Genomic DNA, 18,562 nt, shown 5'->3' with positions numbered 1-18,562 from the left:
GCCCGTTTTTATTGATCAAGTAGTTGGAATTTTCTGTAGTCAAATTTAGCATTAATAACTTTAAAACTTTCGTTCTCTTGACGCTAACACGTGTGCAATGTTCCTCACCCAATTAATTAATATAAGACAGGCTACGACACTTTTATTTGTTAATAGTGGACATAATTAAAAATAAAATGTTTTGAGAGGTCGCTGTTTTCAAAATTGGGAGAAAACCTTAACCGAAAAAAGCAATTAAGAAACATTGTGCCTTATTTGCGATATATGCCATGCTGCATATAAAAACTTGGATTGAGACATTGTCTCCTTATCTTTTGCCACAATATCTTATCTGAAACGTTTGGGATTCCATGTATAAAAGTATTCACACTGAGAGAAAAGTTCCCCTGTTTACCTCGCGACACAAATCGAAAAGGTAGGTCTAAGGTAGGGAAAAAAATATGTCGAAAGTTGTATGTGAGGAATCTTGATAATTTGATTTTTTACAGTGTATGTCTATTTGATGTTTACTTTAGACAATGAAGTACCTCATCCTTGCTTTCATCCTTTCGTATATATCTGCGTAAGTTTTCTTTTTTCTTATTTTTATTGTGTCTTTAAGTATTGACATTTTCTATGAAAACATGTAGTTTCTTACAAGGAAATTAAACAAAAAACAAAGAGAACCGTCTCAAATAAAAGAAAAACGGCATGGAATATATACACGCTAAAATAAAACTAAGACGTTAATTTATACATGTATTCCACAGGTTTAATAGTGTATCTATCCAATCTACAAATACCTTTCACATTGAACAAATATGTACAATCCATTGTTGAATATTTTGAATACTTTAGACAACACCATCATGACGTTGCCCTTTTGGTGGACCAGGCATTTGTACGTCTTGATGTCAACCCAAAAGACGGTCTCCTAGAGTTGGCAGAACTCACAAGCGTGTTTGATAACAGGGATCTTGACGGTATCTCACATTTTAAATCAGAAAACTGTTGTATCAGAAAACAGTCACTGTTGTAAGGATTTGTAGATTTCAATGCAATTTTACTCTATGGTAGGGGACGGAAACCTGACTTTCACCGAGTTTCAGCATCATGCCCCAGACAATCCTATTCGACAGGAAATTTTTAACCACTTCGATACAAACAAAGACGGCATGCTTGATAAAGTAGAATTCGTGGATACAAACTTCCATGCTATGGACCACAATGGTAAGAAATCTAAATCTTTTATAAATCGCATATATGAATTAATTGATAACTGTTATGAATCATTATTTTTTGCAGGGGACAACCAGGTGACTAGGCATGATTTCGACCATTATTATACAAATGTAAGTATATTAGAAAAATTGTGATGGATATATATAATCATTTCGTTAAACATCTGCGCTGTTTAGTTCTTTTATTCAATTTAACAGAGATAGTTCAAGGATTCAATTGAACATTGAATAAAATTATCGAACTTAGAAAATCCTATCTGTTTACTGGAGTTTCCTATCAGTCATGATTAAAATCTTCACCGTGATTTCTACACTTAAGGTCTACTGCAGTTTTTGAATAAGTGCTTTTTCGATACCCTTATTCCAGTTGTTGAATTGTCACAACTATTAAAAAATTCCTGATATTGCACATATCGATTGATCTTTCTTATTGAATAGAGATTAAACTGAAATCAAAACACAAGGCCCATGGACCAATACGCTCACAGAGTTACAAATCAGAACTAGAAATATGTCCATAGGACATGAATGCCCCGCCGAGGGTATATTAGTAACACAACATTTTAACACAAATTGAGAAAAGTGAGGTCAAGGTCAAAGGAAAGGTCAAGGTGAAAAAATATTGATGCAGTTGAATAGCTTACATCAGTATGTATCAGCATATGAAGTTTGACACTAATTTAAGAAAAGTGAGGTCAAGGTCAAAGGAAAGGTCAAGGTCAAAAATTGTTGATGCAGTTGAAAATGTTACATCAGTATGTATTAGCATATGAAGTTTGATAAAAATATTAGGAATGGTTTCTTTAAAACTGAGCTAAACAATAATTAAAGAAAAGTGAGGTCAAGGTCAAAGGAAAGGTCAAGGTAAAAAAATATTGATGCAGTTGAATAGCTTTCATCAGTCGGTATCAGCATATGAAGTTTGACACTAATTTAAGAAAAGTGAGGTCAAGGTCAAAGGAAAGGTCAAGGTCAAAAAATGTTGATGCAGTTGAATAGCTCTCATCAGTATGTATCAGCATATGAAGTTTGATAACACTATCTTGAATGGTATCTTTAAAAACTGAGCTAAACACTTATTTTAAAAAAGTGAGGTCAAGGTCAAAGGAAAGGTCAAGGTAAAAAATATTGATGCAGTTGAATAGCTCTCATCAGTATGTATCAGCATATGAAGTTTGACACTAATTTAAGAAGTGAGGTCAAGGTCAAAGGAAAGGTCAAGGTCAAAAAATGTTGATGCAGTTGAATAGCTCTCGTTAGTATGTATCAGCATATGAAGTTTGATAACACTATCTCGAATGGTATCTTTAAAACTGAGCTAAACACTTATTTAAGAAAAGTGAGGTCAAGGTCAAAGGAAAGGTCAAGGTAAAAAATATTGCTGCAGTTGAATAGCTCTCATCAGTATGTATCAGCATATGAAGTTTGTTAAAAATATCTTGAATGGTTTCATTAAACTGAGCTAAACACTAATTCAGAGGTTAAGGTCAAAAGAAAGGTCAAGGTAAAAAAATGTTGATGCAGTTGAATGGCTTACATCAGTATGTATCAACATATGAAGTTTGATTACACTATCTTGAATGGTATCTTTAAAACTGAGCTAAACACTAATTTAAGAAAAGTGAGGTCAAGGTCAAAAGAAAGGTCAAGGTCAAAAAATGTTGATGCAGTTGAATAGTTTACATCAGTATGTATCAACATATGAAGTTTGATTACACTATCTTGAATGGTATCTTTAAAACTGAGCTAAACACTAATTTAAGAAAAGTGAGGTCAAGGTCAAAAGAAAGGTCAAGGTCAAAAAATGTTGATGCAGTTGCATAGCTCTCATCAATATCTATCAGCATCTGAAGTTTGATAAAAATATCTTGGATAGTTTCTTTGAAACTGAGCTTTGAACAGAGCTAAACGCAAAGTGTGACGGAAGGACAGACGGAAGGACAGAAGGACGGAAGGACGGAAGGACGGAAGACGGACATGACAAACACTATATGCCCCGGCCATATTCATGGCGGGGCATAAAAATGAGACCCTTTACTGTAGTCCTCATTTACATGTACAAGTCCACTATTTTAAATATTTTTTTACGGTATACCGAGACTTGAAGTCAAGTTGACGAATTATTTTATTTTTCTTTAGAATTATTTTAAATTTTGTCTTTTTATATTTTCCTTGAAAACTTGTATCCAAGCTGAGGCTCTCTTCCTCATTTTAATTTTTTAACTTTTTTTTATTTTGGCAATGGTCGGGGAAAATTTGATTCCGCACCAAACGGGAGTGATGATATATTGAAATGAATAGATGCTGTTCTGTAGTTCTCGTATAGATCTTACTTTGGCTACGTGAATCTTGAGATGAAGATTCTTCGATGACTTGCCTATTTTAATCATATCTCAAATTTCCCGTTTGAAAAAAAGTCTTTGTCTTTCATTTGTTCAAACTTGAATCACCCAATGGTGTTCATTTGCCAAGGTTGATTGAAATAAACTCAGTGGAACTGGAGAAAATGTTAACATGAAATATGAAGAAAACAAAGAGTAATCATGCTTAAAAGTCCACTGAAACAACCACTCAAAGCAGAGCAAACACGAACCTCTGAAAATATAATAGATTGCATCAGTGATGGAGTAGGCATTCCCTATCGACCAGTCACACCCGCCTAGTGCCCTTGTCATGCTAGGGTAAACGAAGAAATCCGTGGTCAATTCAGTATGAAAATAAATATTGCTATTTGGAAAACAAATATGTCGATATATGTACGTTATCTCCGTGTTTCATAGCTGAATTTTGATCAAATGCCAGAGCAAAAACAGGCCTGCTAATAATGGGACACAATCAGAACTCATGGGAATTCCAAGCTATTGCAAAACCTGGTCTTCAAAGATTACGTAGATATTGACAATGATGAATTCAAGCTTCTTTTTAATATCAATTTCAGAGTATTTGTGTGTAGGATCATAATGTTTTTTTTAACAAAGTATGTTTGTAGAAGACCAATGACAAGATAGAAAATTTGCGAAGTCTATTCTTATTAAAATGCAGTTATCTATGATGTAAAAAACCCAGGTCTTCAAATAATCATGGGGAATAGTTATAGAAAGTGTTGAAAAGTGATGCGTTTAGATGCTATTTATTTTGGTAAATTTTTTTGATTTCAAATTTTCTAAAATTCTTTGTAGATTTTAGTATCCATATTTGATTAACACCACTTCTTGATTATCTTGTTTCACTGCTGAAGTTTCTGTTTCATTGCTGTTAGTATTTACGTAAGGAGTAAAGAAAGAGGCTCGGTAGAACATTCGCTAGTTCCATCTATGTATCTTTGTTTGTAAGGATTTATCTGAAGTTTTTTTTTTAAATTCAATTTAGGTATGGTAATTCAAAATCAATTTGATTGTTCGGAATTTTGAAAATATTTAAAAATGACGTATGATTTTGAAGAATTTCCTCCTTAGAAAGGAAAGAATGGGTATAAGTTGGATTACCACTTGAAGAATTAAATCCGAGTTCCTTTAAAATGCAATTATAATAATGGACCTAACAAGACGGACTGTGTTGTTATCTGCTTTGTCTGCTGGGACCAATACATATTGACCATTCTTTAGGCACTTCTGAATTATGAATACAGAAGAATAGATGGGTTCCCAGATTGCCCCTCAGTCGTTTTAGACGAGATTTTAACGTCCGCCTTTTACTTTTTATCCATTCTGAGAAGTGTCAAGGGCTTCTCTTCATATTTAACCAATCAGCTGGCATAATCTTCGACAGAATTCGTAATGTTTATAAAATTCTATCGCTAATTGAAAGTTCGGGGTTCCCTTATATACAAACAAACAGTCAGACAGACATAGCGACAGGCATATGAACTTGGGTAAGAAAAGGTTAATGGTCTCTTTAGCTAAGTTGAGCTAAACTCTTTGATTCGAAAAGATTTCTTTCATGAACCTTTGGTTTAAATGATTATATTTTGATTAATATTGATTAATATTTAATTATATTATTAGGGAATATTTAGGCACAAAATAGCTTACCTTGTCATACCTTGTCAAAAATTCTGAAAGCATGTCAATTTAATTAATCTTAAGATTTTACTTTCTGTCAGATTGTCCAACACCTCATCCACCCGAACCATGGCCATGCTGGACGTTAATGAGTGTAAATTATTAAATTTATATATTTTGAAATTATCTACCTGTGTTTTATTGTTATTATTTTATGTTTTTAATATGAACAATGATCTTATGTTTTACTGTAAGCACTAAACATTAAGTCCGTTTATGTTAATGATTGTACGCTATTTCTTGATATAGAAGAGACCCTTATGCAAGAGTCATCAATTAATGGAAGTTTTTTCTAAGTCATATAATGTTTTCGTTTTCATCTGCTTGGTGATTCTTCAAGAAATGATTTAAAATGACATATTTTCATTTTTTAGAGTCTTACCTTGAAAAGTGGTCTGATCCTTTATTTATTTTAATTTGAATTCCTATCACTCAAGGATGTTTTAATATTGTCGTGTTACTTTGGAGAAATTGAAAATGTAAAAAGTTGAAAGTACCGTACGACGGATAACGGCGAATAACAGATAGCAATAATATCTTTAAAAGTGACTCGGGTATTAAAACGTCGCAGTCCTCTCGTTTTAATTGTAAGCACTAGATGGTAAAGTACTACACAAGAGTAACAGTGATCGATGTCATAAATTCCATCAAATCACGAATCATGAAAGATAAAAATACAGACCCCTGGAAACACCAGAGGTTAGATTTAGAACCTGGAAAGAGTGGGCATCCCAGTTGAACAGTCACAACTGCTGTTAGCCCATTGTTTTGATCAGAGAAGCGGAGAAATCGGTTGTCAAAATTAGCATAAAAACAATTACCAAACAATTGGTAAGAAACATATCATTTTTGCAAATAAGGTCATTACAAAGTCCAAATAACTTACGAAATAATGACGTTATCGAGAATATTGAAAGCCTTGTAACATCAACTTATTACGCTGCATCGATTTAAAAAATGATCATACTAAAACATGCTTTTGCGAACAGAATAAGTTTGAAGACAAAACACCATATGCAGGTGATAGGAATATTATTACAAAAATACGTGAAGCTGACAATGAGCTGAAGTCATCCCCTTTGTCATATAGTTATTTCCCAATAATATCTATAGTTATTAAAACTATCCAAATATGAAACATATGTGGTAGACTCTGTGGTGTCTTCGAGTTCTCTTAGAAAGATCGAGTCGATATACGAATGAAAATGATTACTGTTAGTTGATAAAACTAAATATCAATGAATGTAACATCAAGAGTTTTCTTCTCATGTAGAAGTTTTTTAATTTAAAAAACAGGTCAGCTAATGATAGAGTACAATTTGTGCCCACCAGAATTCAAACAGGTTGTTGAATGAAATATGTGGAGATAACGAACAGTATTCGAGCTCAAAAGTCCATTAAACATTACAAAATAAGAGCAGAGCAAACACGGACCTCTAAGACATCAGAGGTGGGATCAGGTGCCATGGAGGAGTGAGCATTCCCTGCCGACCTGTCACACCCGCTGTGTTCTCCTTGTCATGATCGGGAAATAACGGAAAAATCCGTCCATAATTCAGTGTGTAAATAATGGCCTAACAATTAGTATGAAAATAGTCAGTCAGCATTTGACTTAATGATAGATTGTATTTGCTGACAAGGTCATTGTTTCGACCATAGAACTTACGAAACTGCTGATATTCTTGTTTCGTCAACTTGTTTGTCAATAACTTACCTCGTTTTAGAAATTGTTCATACGTAGAGCATGTTCTTGCGTATCGAATCAACCGAGAGATATAAACTCCGTATGCAGGTGATAAGGGTATATTGCTGCATAGGTAAGGGAATTGAAAAGTAAAAGTCATCACGTTTATCATAAAGCTTTGTTGTTAGATTACCATTAACTTCTTTTTCTAATAAAATATCCAAATATGAAACAGATGTGTCAGACTCTATGGTGTCTTTTATTTCGAGCTCACCGGGATATAGCGTGTCGACATAAGAATGGAAATAACCATTGTTAATTGACGATACGTTGTCGATATATCTAAATGTCGAGTTGAAGGCCACAGCAAGTGTTTTTTTTTTTATTCTTTTCACGTAAAAGATTTTTTACAAATTCTGCTTCATATAAATACAAAAATAGGTCTGCTAATAACGGGACGCAATTGGTACCCATGGGAATTCCAATAGATTGTTGGAAGACCTGGTCTCCAACAAGAGGCCCAGGGGCCACATCGCTCACCTGAGCACTATGGCTAGGAAAAAGCAGAAATCACTTCAATCTTGAAAGGTTGAAAAGTTTAAATATAAAAGTGATTGGGGGGGGGGGGGTGTCAGGAATTGAACAAATTTGAATCTACATTATCTGAGGATGCTTCCATGTAAATATGACCAATCATGGCTTTGCTGTTCTTGAGTAGAAGATTTTTAAAGATTTAACCTATGTATTCCTATGTAAAACTTTGATCACCCATTGTGGCCCCACCCGACCCCCAGGGGTCATGTTTGAACAAACTTGAATGTACACTATCTAAGAATGCTTCCATATGAATATGACCAATCATGGCTTTGCTATTCTTAACAAATAGTTTTTTTAAAAGATTTTTACTATGTGTTCCAATGTAAAACTTTGATCGCCCATTGTGGCCCCACCCGACCCCCGGGGGTCATGATTCGAACAAATTTGTATGTACACTATCTGAGGATGCTACCATATAAATATGACCAATCATGGCTTTGCTATTCTTAACAAATTGTTATTTTTTTAGAATTTTTACTATGTGTTCCTATGTAAAACTTTGATCGCCCATTGTGGCCCCACCCGACCCCCGGGGGTCATGAGTTGAATAAATTTGAATCTACACTATCAGAGGATGCTTCCATGTAAATATGACCAATCATGGCTTTGCTGTTCTTGAGGAGAAGATTTTTAAAGATTTTTCCTATATATTCCTATGTAAAACTTTGATCGCCCATTGTGGCCCTAACCGACCCCCGGGGGTCATGATTTGAACAAATTTGAATCTACACTACCTGAGGATGCTTCCATGTAAATATGACCAATCATGGCTTTGCTGTTCTTGAGAAGAAGATTTTTAAAGATTTTTCCTATATATTCCTATGTAAAACTTTGATCGCCCATTGTGGCCCCACCCTACCCCCGGGGGTCATGATTTGAACAAACTTGAATCTACACTACCTGAGGATGCTTCCAAGTAAATATGACCAAGTATGGCTTTGCTGTTCTTGAGAAGAAGATTTTTAAAGATTTTTCCTGTATATTTCCTATGTAAAACTTTGATCGCCCATTGTGGCCCCACCCTACCCCCGGGGGTCATGATTTGAACAAACTTGAATCTACACTACCTGAGGATGCTTCCAAGTAAATATGACCAAGTATGGCTTTGCTGTTCTTGAGAAGAAGATTTTTAAAGATTTTTCCTGTATATTTCCTATGTAAAACTTTGATCGCCCATTGCGGCCCCACCCTACCCCCGGGGGTCATGATTTGAACAAATTTGAATCTACACTACCTGAGGATGCTTCCACCTAAGTTTCATGTTTTCAAGCACAGTTGTTCTTGAGAAGAAGATTTTTTAATGATGCCATTAATTTTTCACGAATTCTTAATTATCTCCCCTTGGAAGAGGGCGTGGCCCTTCATTTGAACAAACTTGAATCCCCTTTACCCAAGGATACTTTGTGGCAAGTTTGGTTGAAATTGGCCCAGTGGTTCTTGAGAAGAAGTCGAAAATGTGAAAAGTTTACAGACGGACAGACAGACGGACTACAGACAAAATGTGATCAGAAAAGCTCACTTGAGCCTTCGGCTCAGGTGAGCTAAAATCCACATATTGTTTTTGTTCTATAAACTTTTTATCAAAGTTTTTTTTTTCTGACATGAACAACCACAGGTCCGAGGTCATCTGGTTCCGAAACATTTACATTGTTAACAAGAGGCCCATGGGCCACATCGCTCACCTGAGCACATTGGCTAGGCAAAAGCACAAATCAGTTCAGTATTGAAAAGACCGGGGGGGGGGGGGGCTTGAATTTTAAACTACCTGATGATGCTTCCATGTCAATGTAACAAATGGCTTTGTTGTACTTGAGAAGATTTTAAAAAAAATTCCCATATATTCCTTTGTAAAAATTTGATCCCCCATTGTGGCTCCTCCCTATCCCAGGGGTCATCATTTGAACAAACTTGAATCTACACTACCTGAGGATGCTTCCATATCAATATGACTAAACATAGCTTTTCTGTTCTTGAGAAGAAATATTTCTTCTTTATGTTCTTATGTTAAACTTTCCATTCCCCATTGGGCCCCACCCTACCCCTGCGGGTCATCATTTGAACAAAATTGAATCTACACTACCTGAGGATGCTTCCATATCAAAATGACTAATCATGGTTTGCAGTTCTTCAGAGGAAGATATTTTCCTTTATATTTCTATGTAGAACTTTGATCCTCCATTGTGGCCCCGCCCTACCCCCGGGGGTCATGGTTTTAACAAACTTGAATCTACACTACCTGAGGATGCTTCCATGTAAATATGACTCATCAGGGCTTTACTGTTCTTGAGAAGAAGATTTTTAAAGATTTTTCCTATATATTTCTATGTAAAACTTTGATCCTCCATTGTGGCCCCGCCCTACCCCCAGGGGTCATGATTTGAACAAATTTGAATCTACGCTACCTGAGGATGCTTCCGTATAAATATGATTAATCATGGCTTAACTGTTCTTGAGAAGAAGATTTTTAAAGATTTTTCCTATATATTTCTATGTAAAACTTTGATCCTCCATTGTGACCCCGCCCTACCCCCGGGGGTCATGGTTTGAACAAATTTGAATCTACACTACCTGAGGATGCTTCCACATGAATATGACTCATCATGGCTTTGCTGTTCTTGTGAAGAAGATTTTTAAAGATTTTTCCTATATATTTCTATGTAAAACTTTGATCCTCCATTGTGGCCCGCCCTACCCCCGGGGGTTATGGTTTTAACAAACTTGAATCTACACTACCTGAGGATGCTTCTACATAAATATGACTCATCATGGCTTTGCTGTTCTTGAGAAGAAGATTTTTAAAGATTTTTCCTATATATTTCTATGTAAAACTTTGATCCTCCATTGTGGCCCCGCCCTACCCCCAGGGGTCATGATTTGAACAAACTTGAATCTACACTACCTGAGGATGCTTCCATATAAATATGACTCATCATGGCATTGCTGTTCTTGAGGAGAAGATTTTTAAAGATTTTTCCTATATATTTCTATGTAAAACTTTGATCCTCCATTGTGGCCCCGCCCTACCCCCGGGGGTCATGGTTTTAACAAACTTGAATCTACACTACCTGAGGATGCTTCCATATAAATATGACTCATCATGGCTTTGCTGTTCTTGAGGAGAAGATTTTTAAAGATTTTTCCTATATATTTCTATGTAAAACTTTGATCCTCCATTGTGGCCCCGCCCTACCCCCAGGGGTCATGATTTGAACAAACTTGAATCTACACTACCTGAGGATGCTTCCATATAAATATGATTCATCATGGCTTTGCTGTTCTTGAGGAGAAGATTTTTAAAGATTTTTCCTATATATTTCTATGTAAAACTTTGATCCTCCATTGTGGCCCCGCCCTACCCCCGGGGGTCATGGTTTTAACAAACTTGAATATACACTACCTGAGGATGCTTCCACATGAGTTTCATCTTTCCTGGCCCTATGGTTCTTGAGAAGAAGATTTTTAAATGATGCCATTATTTTTTCAGTAATTCCTAATTATCTCCCCTTGAAAGAGGGCGTGGACCTTCATTTGAACAAACTTGAATCCCCTTTACCCAAGGATACTTTGTGACAAGTTTGGTTGAAATTGGCCCAGTGGTTCTTGAGAAGAAGTCGAAAATGTGAAAAGTTTACAGACAGACAGACGGACAGACAGACGGACGCCGGACAAAATGTGATCAGAAAAGCTCACTTGAGCTTTCAGCTCAGGTGAGCTAAAAAGTGTTTTAAGAGAACATAACTAGGAAACATGTCACCTATAATGTTAGAAAAAGGTTGGGACAATGAAAATAGAACAGAAGAATATTACGAATGATTTGGTTTTACACTAACATTGATCGGCAATGCTCGGTTTGTTTTTATTTTAGCAAGTATTATTGACCTACCCTCCCTTTCCTTTCTCCCAAGGAAAAGACTATAGATCTACCAAAGTCTATAACAACAAATCGTTGATATCGTATTTAATATTTAATGTATGTTAATTTTTGGTCATATTTACACATTAATGAAGTCGATCATCTACAAATCATAAAAATAGAGTCTCAGAGTAACTAAAACCTAAGGAATAGTATGTTATAGCAAACTACTCTATAAATTTTATGTATGTATTTATATTTTTAAAAAATGCAATGAAACAATATCCTGGAAATACAACAATTTACATTATGCTTTATTGCAAAAACACGCTAAGGACTGTATCATTGGTTTTAAGCATTGTAGCAATTCACAGGGCATTCGAAGAAGAATGTCTAAACTGTTACAGAATGTTTTCATCGCCTTTTAAACGTGGCGTGGTTCGGATCAGGAACACAGAAACATCCTGTAGCGCACTTCTTTCCTTTGATTGTCTTGTACTGTGTATAGGTGGACACGCAGTAGACGTTATTTGGATCTGGTTTTGGACACTTAACGTCTTTTTTACAACATTGGTGCAGACACTCCCAGGGACATTCTCTGTTGTTGATAATCTTGTTCCTGTTTATTGTGATGCAATCCTGGGAGGGTGGGGGAGGACAAGTCGGTTGAGGGGGGCACTCACATTGAAGTTCACACCTAGTGGGACACACCTTGTCTGAGCTGATATGGGAGTACTTATATATTGTAGTACACCCTTCCTTGATCGCTGGACATTGTGGCAGTGGGGGGCACCTGCTGTCACATTTAGTGTCACATCTTACTGCACAAACATTAGAGCCTATATTTTCATACACAAGTGTAGCACGACAATTGGCTGACCCTGAACATGGTGGTTTAGGTGGACATCCTTCTATAAACAAAAAAAATATAAAAATTAGTATTTCAAATAATTTTATGTCACTAAATATGTCTTAGAATTTCATTCATTTTCTTTAAGGGAGATGACTATCTACTAAAACACACATATTTTTTTTCTGTAAATATGATGAAATTCTTAAAAAAAAGAGCTAAAAACGAAATTAAAGCAAAATTAGTTTCAATTTTTTGGGAAATTAAATGCAAATTATTGTTGATGATGAAAATTTTCTGAAGGAAATAAAGTAATTAAACAATTATAGAGTTTCTCTCTTAGCAGATAGTCATTTTTCCTGAAAGATAAAGTATATTTTTAAATTTTATGAGAAATATATAAATTATATGCATAACCAGATTACTGTGATATACGGTATAGCAGGTTTCCGTGGCGGGTGTTAGATTTGGTGTTTTGCCTGCTCAAAGGTATGCTTATAATTTTGGCGTAATTTATTTTAGCGGACACGGGGTTCCAACTCTTTGCAAAAGAACACTAAGAAGAGTACTGAATATTTTAGCGATTATAATTTTAGACTTCGAATCCACTGCGGGACGTGGAGACCGGTCCTTCGGATGAAACCGTATAAACCGAGGTCCCGTGTCGCAGTAGGTGGCACGATAAAGATACCTCACTGCTCAATGGCCCTGAGTGCCGAGTATAGGTCAAAAATTTGCAGCCCTCAACTGGTAAGTGGTGGCCTCTCCATATGAGTGAAAAATTCTCGAGAGGGGCGTTAAACAACTAACAAAGCCAAAACGCCAAAATAAGCCAAATTTAGCACCCCGCTATAGTCTATTTGTATTCGTTTTTATAGTTTATTGTGACAACTTTTTATTAATCCCTTTATTTATGAAATGTGTTTCAAACATGCTGATGCTATATGCAAGATATTTCGATATACTTGTCGAAATTTATAAGAATTTTGTACAGAAAGTAATTTCTTAACATAGAGCTGCCATATTTTTATAACCTTTATCACATAGTCAAAAATGCTCAAACTTACGAAAAGCACTGTAAGAACCATCCTGAAAAAGTATTGACTACAAATTCGCCATTTTAATTGATAGCATTCCTTTTTTTCCTTTAAATATCAATAAGCATTTTAAAATTTTGCTTTTATAGAAAATTGCCTCTAAAGGCCATACACACGTTGCGATTAATCTTCATATATTTGATGGGATTAATGCAGCATGTGCACGATTAATACCACTTGAATACAAAAGTTGTGACGGAACATGCGATTTTTCCGGAATATTGGACTGTCCTATTGTAATTGGAAATTTTTATCAGCTGTAACCAATTAAAACATTGAAAGAAAGGTCATATATACATGTAAAATATATCAGTTATTTCTATATATGAATAAAATCAAATGAAAAGGGATAAAGATAACGAACAGTGATCAATCTCATAACTCCTGTACACAATACGAAACATACATAGGGGGAAAACATAGACCTCTGGAATCACCAGAGGTGGAATCGCGTGCCTAAAAGGAGTAAGCTTCCCCTGTCGACGAATCACATCCGCCGTGAGTCCTCTGTATTGATCAGGTAAACGGAGTAATTCATAGTAATACTCAGTAAGAATAAAATCAATACCCTAACAATCGGTAATATTGGAAATATTTCAGTCAAAGTAAAACCTAAGAATATGCTGTATTTGCAAACAAGGTCTTCATTTCGATCATAGAATATGCAAAATGCTGACTTAAATCGAATTTTTTAAATCTTCGAAACTTCGACTTATTTGTCAGTAGCCTATCTCGGTTTAAAAATCGATCGTTTTCAGAAAATTCTGTTGCGTATCAAATCAGTTGGGAGATTTGTGCAATTATTTGTAGCGTGCATACAGAGAGTTAGATGCAATATAAATTATATATTAATTGCAGTGTGTGTATATCGGCCTTTTAACACGATTGATCAATAGTTTCTACTTAATTCATTCTCATACATCAAAATCAGTTGTAGCAGTTCAAGAAAACTTTAAAATATTTCTAACTAGTTATTCAATACAATCAGTTCAATTTCAATACATTAATTCAATGAAAAATTATGAATCCGATCCGTATTTGCTGTAACTGTTTGACTGTATATATAATTAAAATATTAGAATACAATCTCAGAAATAAACTTGATGAAAAAGGTGAAGATAACGAACAGTGTTCGATCTCAAAAAAACCCATACACTATACAAATCTGTACAAATACAAAACTTATCATCTTCGCTAGCTAAGGGTTTCTGATACGCTACTCTCCTCATAAACCCTTGGCATACGGTGCTGACAAAAGACGGGATTGTTTTTGTCACGTGATCATGATTCTTACCAGGTACGCACAGATTGCGTCATCGACATAAATAAAAGCGTATTTAAAAAAAAATTGTTTTTAAAGAATAATTAACAAGAAGGTATTGAGTTATGTTAATTTGTTATTTAAACATGTAAAAATGCAAATCTACATCTTCAGTTTAGATTCTTAATCACATATTTTACACGTAGCTTTAGATATTGAATGACACCATATAGCAAATGATTGCATTACATAATTATTATACAAATGATGTGTGATTTATAATTATGTATAGCCTCACATTCTATACTAAAATATTGTGTATTTATGTATGAACAATCGATTTTTCTTATAATGTGTTGTGCCTTTGCCAATTATTGTAATTGTGTTTGTGCCAATAAATATTTGTATTTGTATTTGCTATTCATAGAATGGCATGTTATCTTACGGATCATTGTTTACTTGCGTTTTACATTACCGATATTATAGAGTCAAGATATATCCCGAACGCAAATATCGTCATTTACAAAAAACAATTGCTGATTGGTCGAACGATATCGATCAACTCCAATCACAACCTGAGAAAAAAAAATCCCAACTTTTTTTAACACCGTATGCCAAGGGCTTATGAGGAGAGTAGCGTATCAGAAACCTTGGCTAGCGAAGATGAAAACTTATAAGCTGCAAGTATTTCCCCTTCACCATAACCAAAATTATGATCAATTCATCAGGAATAGAGACAGAATAAGTCGAAATTATGAACCAAAAGTAAAAAAAAAAAAATAAACTTTGCCATTAGCCAAATTTGTATTCTAGAGAAAACTAGAAAGCACATACCTAGATTATCTTTGATAATGACCTGGGCTGCTTCTGAAATAAAAAATAATGAGTGAAAGTTATTTATAGAATATATTTCTTTGTTTGATTATAGGAATCGTTCAGAGTGGAATTATTAAGCTTTACTAATATTTTCTTTTAATTTTTTATTGTTATTTATTTTGTCGAAATCTATTTAAGTTTGTGTTTACCGCCCCTTCCTTTTTTTTATAATAAGTTTTCCGTAGATCGCCAGTATTCTGCATTCCTTTTTTTCCTAATGTTTTTTTCTTTATTTAAATTTTGTTTATTCGTTAATCATACTCTGTTTATAATTCTGGTTACTTTTACATAAAATTTCATCACTTGGTGTTGCTGGTATCAAAATCAATTTTGCTAGATTTTTGTCAAAAAATAATCAGGCACCAAATAGAAACCACAGCAGCTAAAGACGAGGATAAAGGTGAATTTTCATTAATTATGCAACTGATAAGTTATCCAGTAAATAGAAATAATCCTGTGTTTGAAATTGGACATGTTTTGTTTGTTTGTATGTTGTTTAACGTCCCTCTCGAGAATTTTTCCACTCATATGGAGACGCCACCACTTGCCGGTGGAGAGCTGCAAATTTTGTCCTATACTCGGCACTTATGGCCATTGAGCAGTGAGGGATCTTTTTCGTGCCAGCACCTACTGCGACACGGGACCTCGGTTTATACTGTCTCATCCGAAGGACCGGTCTCCACGTCCCACAGTGGGATTCGAACCCGCGACGTAAGGATCAACTCCTTACTTCGCGACTCTAGAGTAGACGCTCTAACCACTGGAAATTGGACATGAATCAATTGTGTTTATTTAATTAAATATCTACAAAAACAAAACAGTGCTACATTCTACATTATTCATTATAATTTTTGTAACAACTAGAGTAAAAGAGCACTCTACGGTATAAGATATAAAGTATAATGTAATCCTGCTGAATGTCATGATAAAGGAAGGTAATTAATGTTCTTGTCTGCACAAGTTGTATATGTATAATTACTTCTACGCTCCTTGTTGCTCGGCCATTTTATTTTGTAAACATTGCTGTTAATATCTAAGTTGATATAAATTTCCTTTTTTTGTTTTATGTAAACATCATGATTAGTGAATGAGTGCTTTCAAATTTAGTTTAAACATCCCTTGTGCAATGTTTCCTCTTTTTCTGGCAATTTACAGGAAAACACTTAATTTGAAATTCATCGTAATCGTCCAAAATCGAAAATAAGATGATTACACTTGACATAGTCTTATAATCTTGACGCCTAAAGCTATAAACATGTTTTGATATAATTATAAGTACACGATTTGAACTTGCTGAAAACCCAGAGGCGTGCACATGATGTAAAATGCTGATTTATACACAAGTAACATGTTTAACATGTCATAATTTTCGTAACATTAAGCAAACATTACAGATTACATATATAAACAGTGGCTTTTTAAAAAATTCTTTTATATTTACAAATCAATAAATAATCTTGTATGATCAAAAACCCATATAATAGTTACTTAGTCTATTTTTCAAAATATTACACATTCTTTGAAGGAATTTATGTATTTTCATTTTTCAGGTGCTCTTCAACTAATTTTTTTAAATTAGTGCTTAGACAAGCATTTATTTTGAAGTCTGCAAAAGAAATATCTAAAACATAAAACTTTTTAATATTAAATGATTTCTATCTAAATTATAAAAACGTTTTGAAATTAAAGATTTCATTTGATTTACGTACCTGCTGTACAAGAAAAAATTGCACAGACAAATGTTATTACTTCCCTCAGTAACATATCTGTCACAGTGAAAACACCTTCAATGGCGAATGTTCCGCTTTTTATACAGGGTTTTTTGTCGGAATGACAGCTTGGTCATAAATAGTCATCGTCGTAAGATACATTACCTGCGCGCGCTCTGAACTACGCAACACGAAATGTACGTCAAAACACGCTAAAATATTCATTCGACTAATTATTTTTTATTTAAATGAGTCATATAAATATTAAAAAAAAAATAAATAAATAAGAATGAAAAATCACATTTACCTTAAAAGGCTGTTCATAATATTATAATAAATTCTTTATTCAAGACAAAATATAAACAAGAAAAAAAGTTGGCGACATAATAATCTAATTCAATTTAAGAAAGTTTAATCCAATGCAAAACTGGAAGGGCTTTGATATTAACATTCTCAGTTTTTTTGAAATCAACAAAAAAGAATTGTTCAGTTTCTGAGATAATTAACATTATGCAATGCATGTATTTACATTGACATACATGATTTCAACAGCACAAACAGTATTTTCTAAATAAAGGTATTGAAGGGAGTGAAATTTCTTTTTATATTTAAAATTTTCCTTTATCAAAACAGAATCAAAACCATTTGTAACATACAAGTATTGTGAAAAAATGTAAAAATATACAAACTTTATATGTTAGTGTGATCAATGGAAAATGTATTATTATACAATATTAACTAGAGGAATTGTGAGAACTTAACTCACAAAATGATACCCCCTGCTCCAAAGAGTATAATGGCAAAGTCCATATTTTGCTTTGGGAAACCCCAAATATCTTTCCGATCAGAACATGAAATAGGAGTTGCACAATGGAACTATGTAAGAAAGATTCTGTGAAAGTCTCATGAAATTTTATTCATTGGTATAGGAGGAGTTGTGGATAAGAGATGGATCCCCCAATATAAATGAAAGAGTGGCAGTGTTCATGCTTTGCTATTGGAAACCCTATTTATCTGCCTGGTCAAAAATTAAAATAGGAGTTCACAATGGTACAATGTCAAAAAGATTCTGTGAAAGTCTCATTAAATTTTATTCAGGATAGGAGGAGTTGCGGATAAAAAATGAGTACCCCCCAAATGTTACCGACCTACGGAAGGACGGATACACTTATCACTATATACCCCCCCCCCCCATTTTTTCAAACAGGAAGTGGTATAAAGATAAATGATAAATAATGGTCTAGTACTATTAGCTTTAATTTTAAGTAAAGAAATGAGAAAAAAATAATGAAAATCGCATCTTTCTCTTTTCTATTTTGTTTGAGTTTTTTCTTCTTCAAGAACGTCATGCCAT

At 34.3% G+C, this 18,562-nt stretch overlaps 2 protein-coding genes across 4 annotated transcripts; one reads left to right on the top strand and one right to left on the bottom strand.

Annotated features, from left to right (window-relative positions):
• The first annotated feature begins 518 nt into the window (after nucleotides 1-518).
• Nucleotides 519-5,407, top strand: LOC133173771 (uncharacterized). Its single transcript, XM_061308802.1, has 5 exons — nucleotides 519-562; nucleotides 838-962; nucleotides 1,057-1,209; nucleotides 1,285-1,331; nucleotides 5,323-5,407. The coding sequence occupies exons 1-5, from the start codon at nucleotides 519-521 to the stop codon at nucleotides 5,368-5,370; spliced, it is 417 nt and encodes a 138-aa protein (XP_061164786.1). The 3' UTR covers nucleotides 5,371-5,407.
• Nucleotides 5,408-11,512: 6,105 nt separating this feature from the next.
• Nucleotides 11,513-17,378, bottom strand: LOC133172971 (late cornified envelope-like proline-rich protein 1). 3 transcript variants are annotated; one of them, XM_061307840.1, is made up of 4 exons: nucleotides 17,369-17,378; nucleotides 17,209-17,283; nucleotides 15,458-15,490; nucleotides 11,513-12,326 (listed from the first exon to the last, which is right to left on the bottom strand). In XM_061307840.1, the coding sequence occupies exons 2-4, from the start codon at nucleotides 17,261-17,263 to the stop codon at nucleotides 11,830-11,832; spliced, it is 585 nt and encodes a 194-aa protein (XP_061163824.1). In that variant the 5' UTR covers nucleotides 17,264-17,283; nucleotides 17,369-17,378; the 3' UTR covers nucleotides 11,513-11,829. The 3 variants fall into 3 exon arrangements, with proteins under 3 accessions (XP_061163824.1, XP_061163823.1, XP_061163825.1); XM_061307839.1 differs by lacking the exon at nucleotides 17,369-17,378 and having other exon boundaries at nucleotides 17,209-17,328; XM_061307841.1 differs by lacking the exons at nucleotides 15,458-15,490; nucleotides 17,369-17,378 and having other exon boundaries at nucleotides 17,209-17,328.
• Between the last annotated feature and the right edge of the window lie 1,184 nt (nucleotides 17,379-18,562).

This window comes from Saccostrea echinata, unplaced genomic scaffold (assembly GCF_033153115.1).
Source record: "Saccostrea echinata isolate AGI-Se365-2 ecotype Australia unplaced genomic scaffold, CSIRO_AGI_Sech_v1 ptg000056l, whole genome shotgun sequence".
Taxonomy (NCBI): Eukaryota; Metazoa; Mollusca; class Bivalvia; order Ostreida; family Ostreidae; genus Saccostrea; species Saccostrea echinata.
This window is presented reverse-complemented; position numbering and strand designations above follow the sequence as displayed.

Excerpts from the sequence above, each read along its gene's own strand:
- LOC133173771 (XM_061308802.1), top strand. The coding sequence starts at position 519 with ATGAAGTACCTCATCCTTGCTTTCATCCTTTCGTATATATCTGC. Across the intron at positions 563-837 it reads ATCCTTTCGTATATATCTGC|ACAACACCATCATGACGTTG; the intron begins GTAAGTTTTCTT and ends TGAATACTTTAG. Across the intron at positions 963-1,056 it reads TGATAACAGGGATCTTGACG|GGGACGGAAACCTGACTTTC; the intron begins GTATCTCACATT and ends ACTCTATGGTAG.
- LOC133172971 (XM_061307840.1), bottom strand. The coding sequence starts at position 17,263 with ATGTTACTGAGGGAAGTAATAACATTTGTCTGTGCAATTTTTTCTTGT. Across the intron at positions 15,491-17,208 it reads AATTTTTTCTTGTACAGCAG|AAGCAGCCCAGGTCATTATC; the intron begins GTACGTAAATCA and ends TTTTTATTTCAG. Across the intron at positions 12,327-15,457 it reads CATTATCAAAGATAATCTAG|AAGGATGTCCACCTAAACCA; the intron begins GTATGTGCTTTC and ends TTTTGTTTATAG.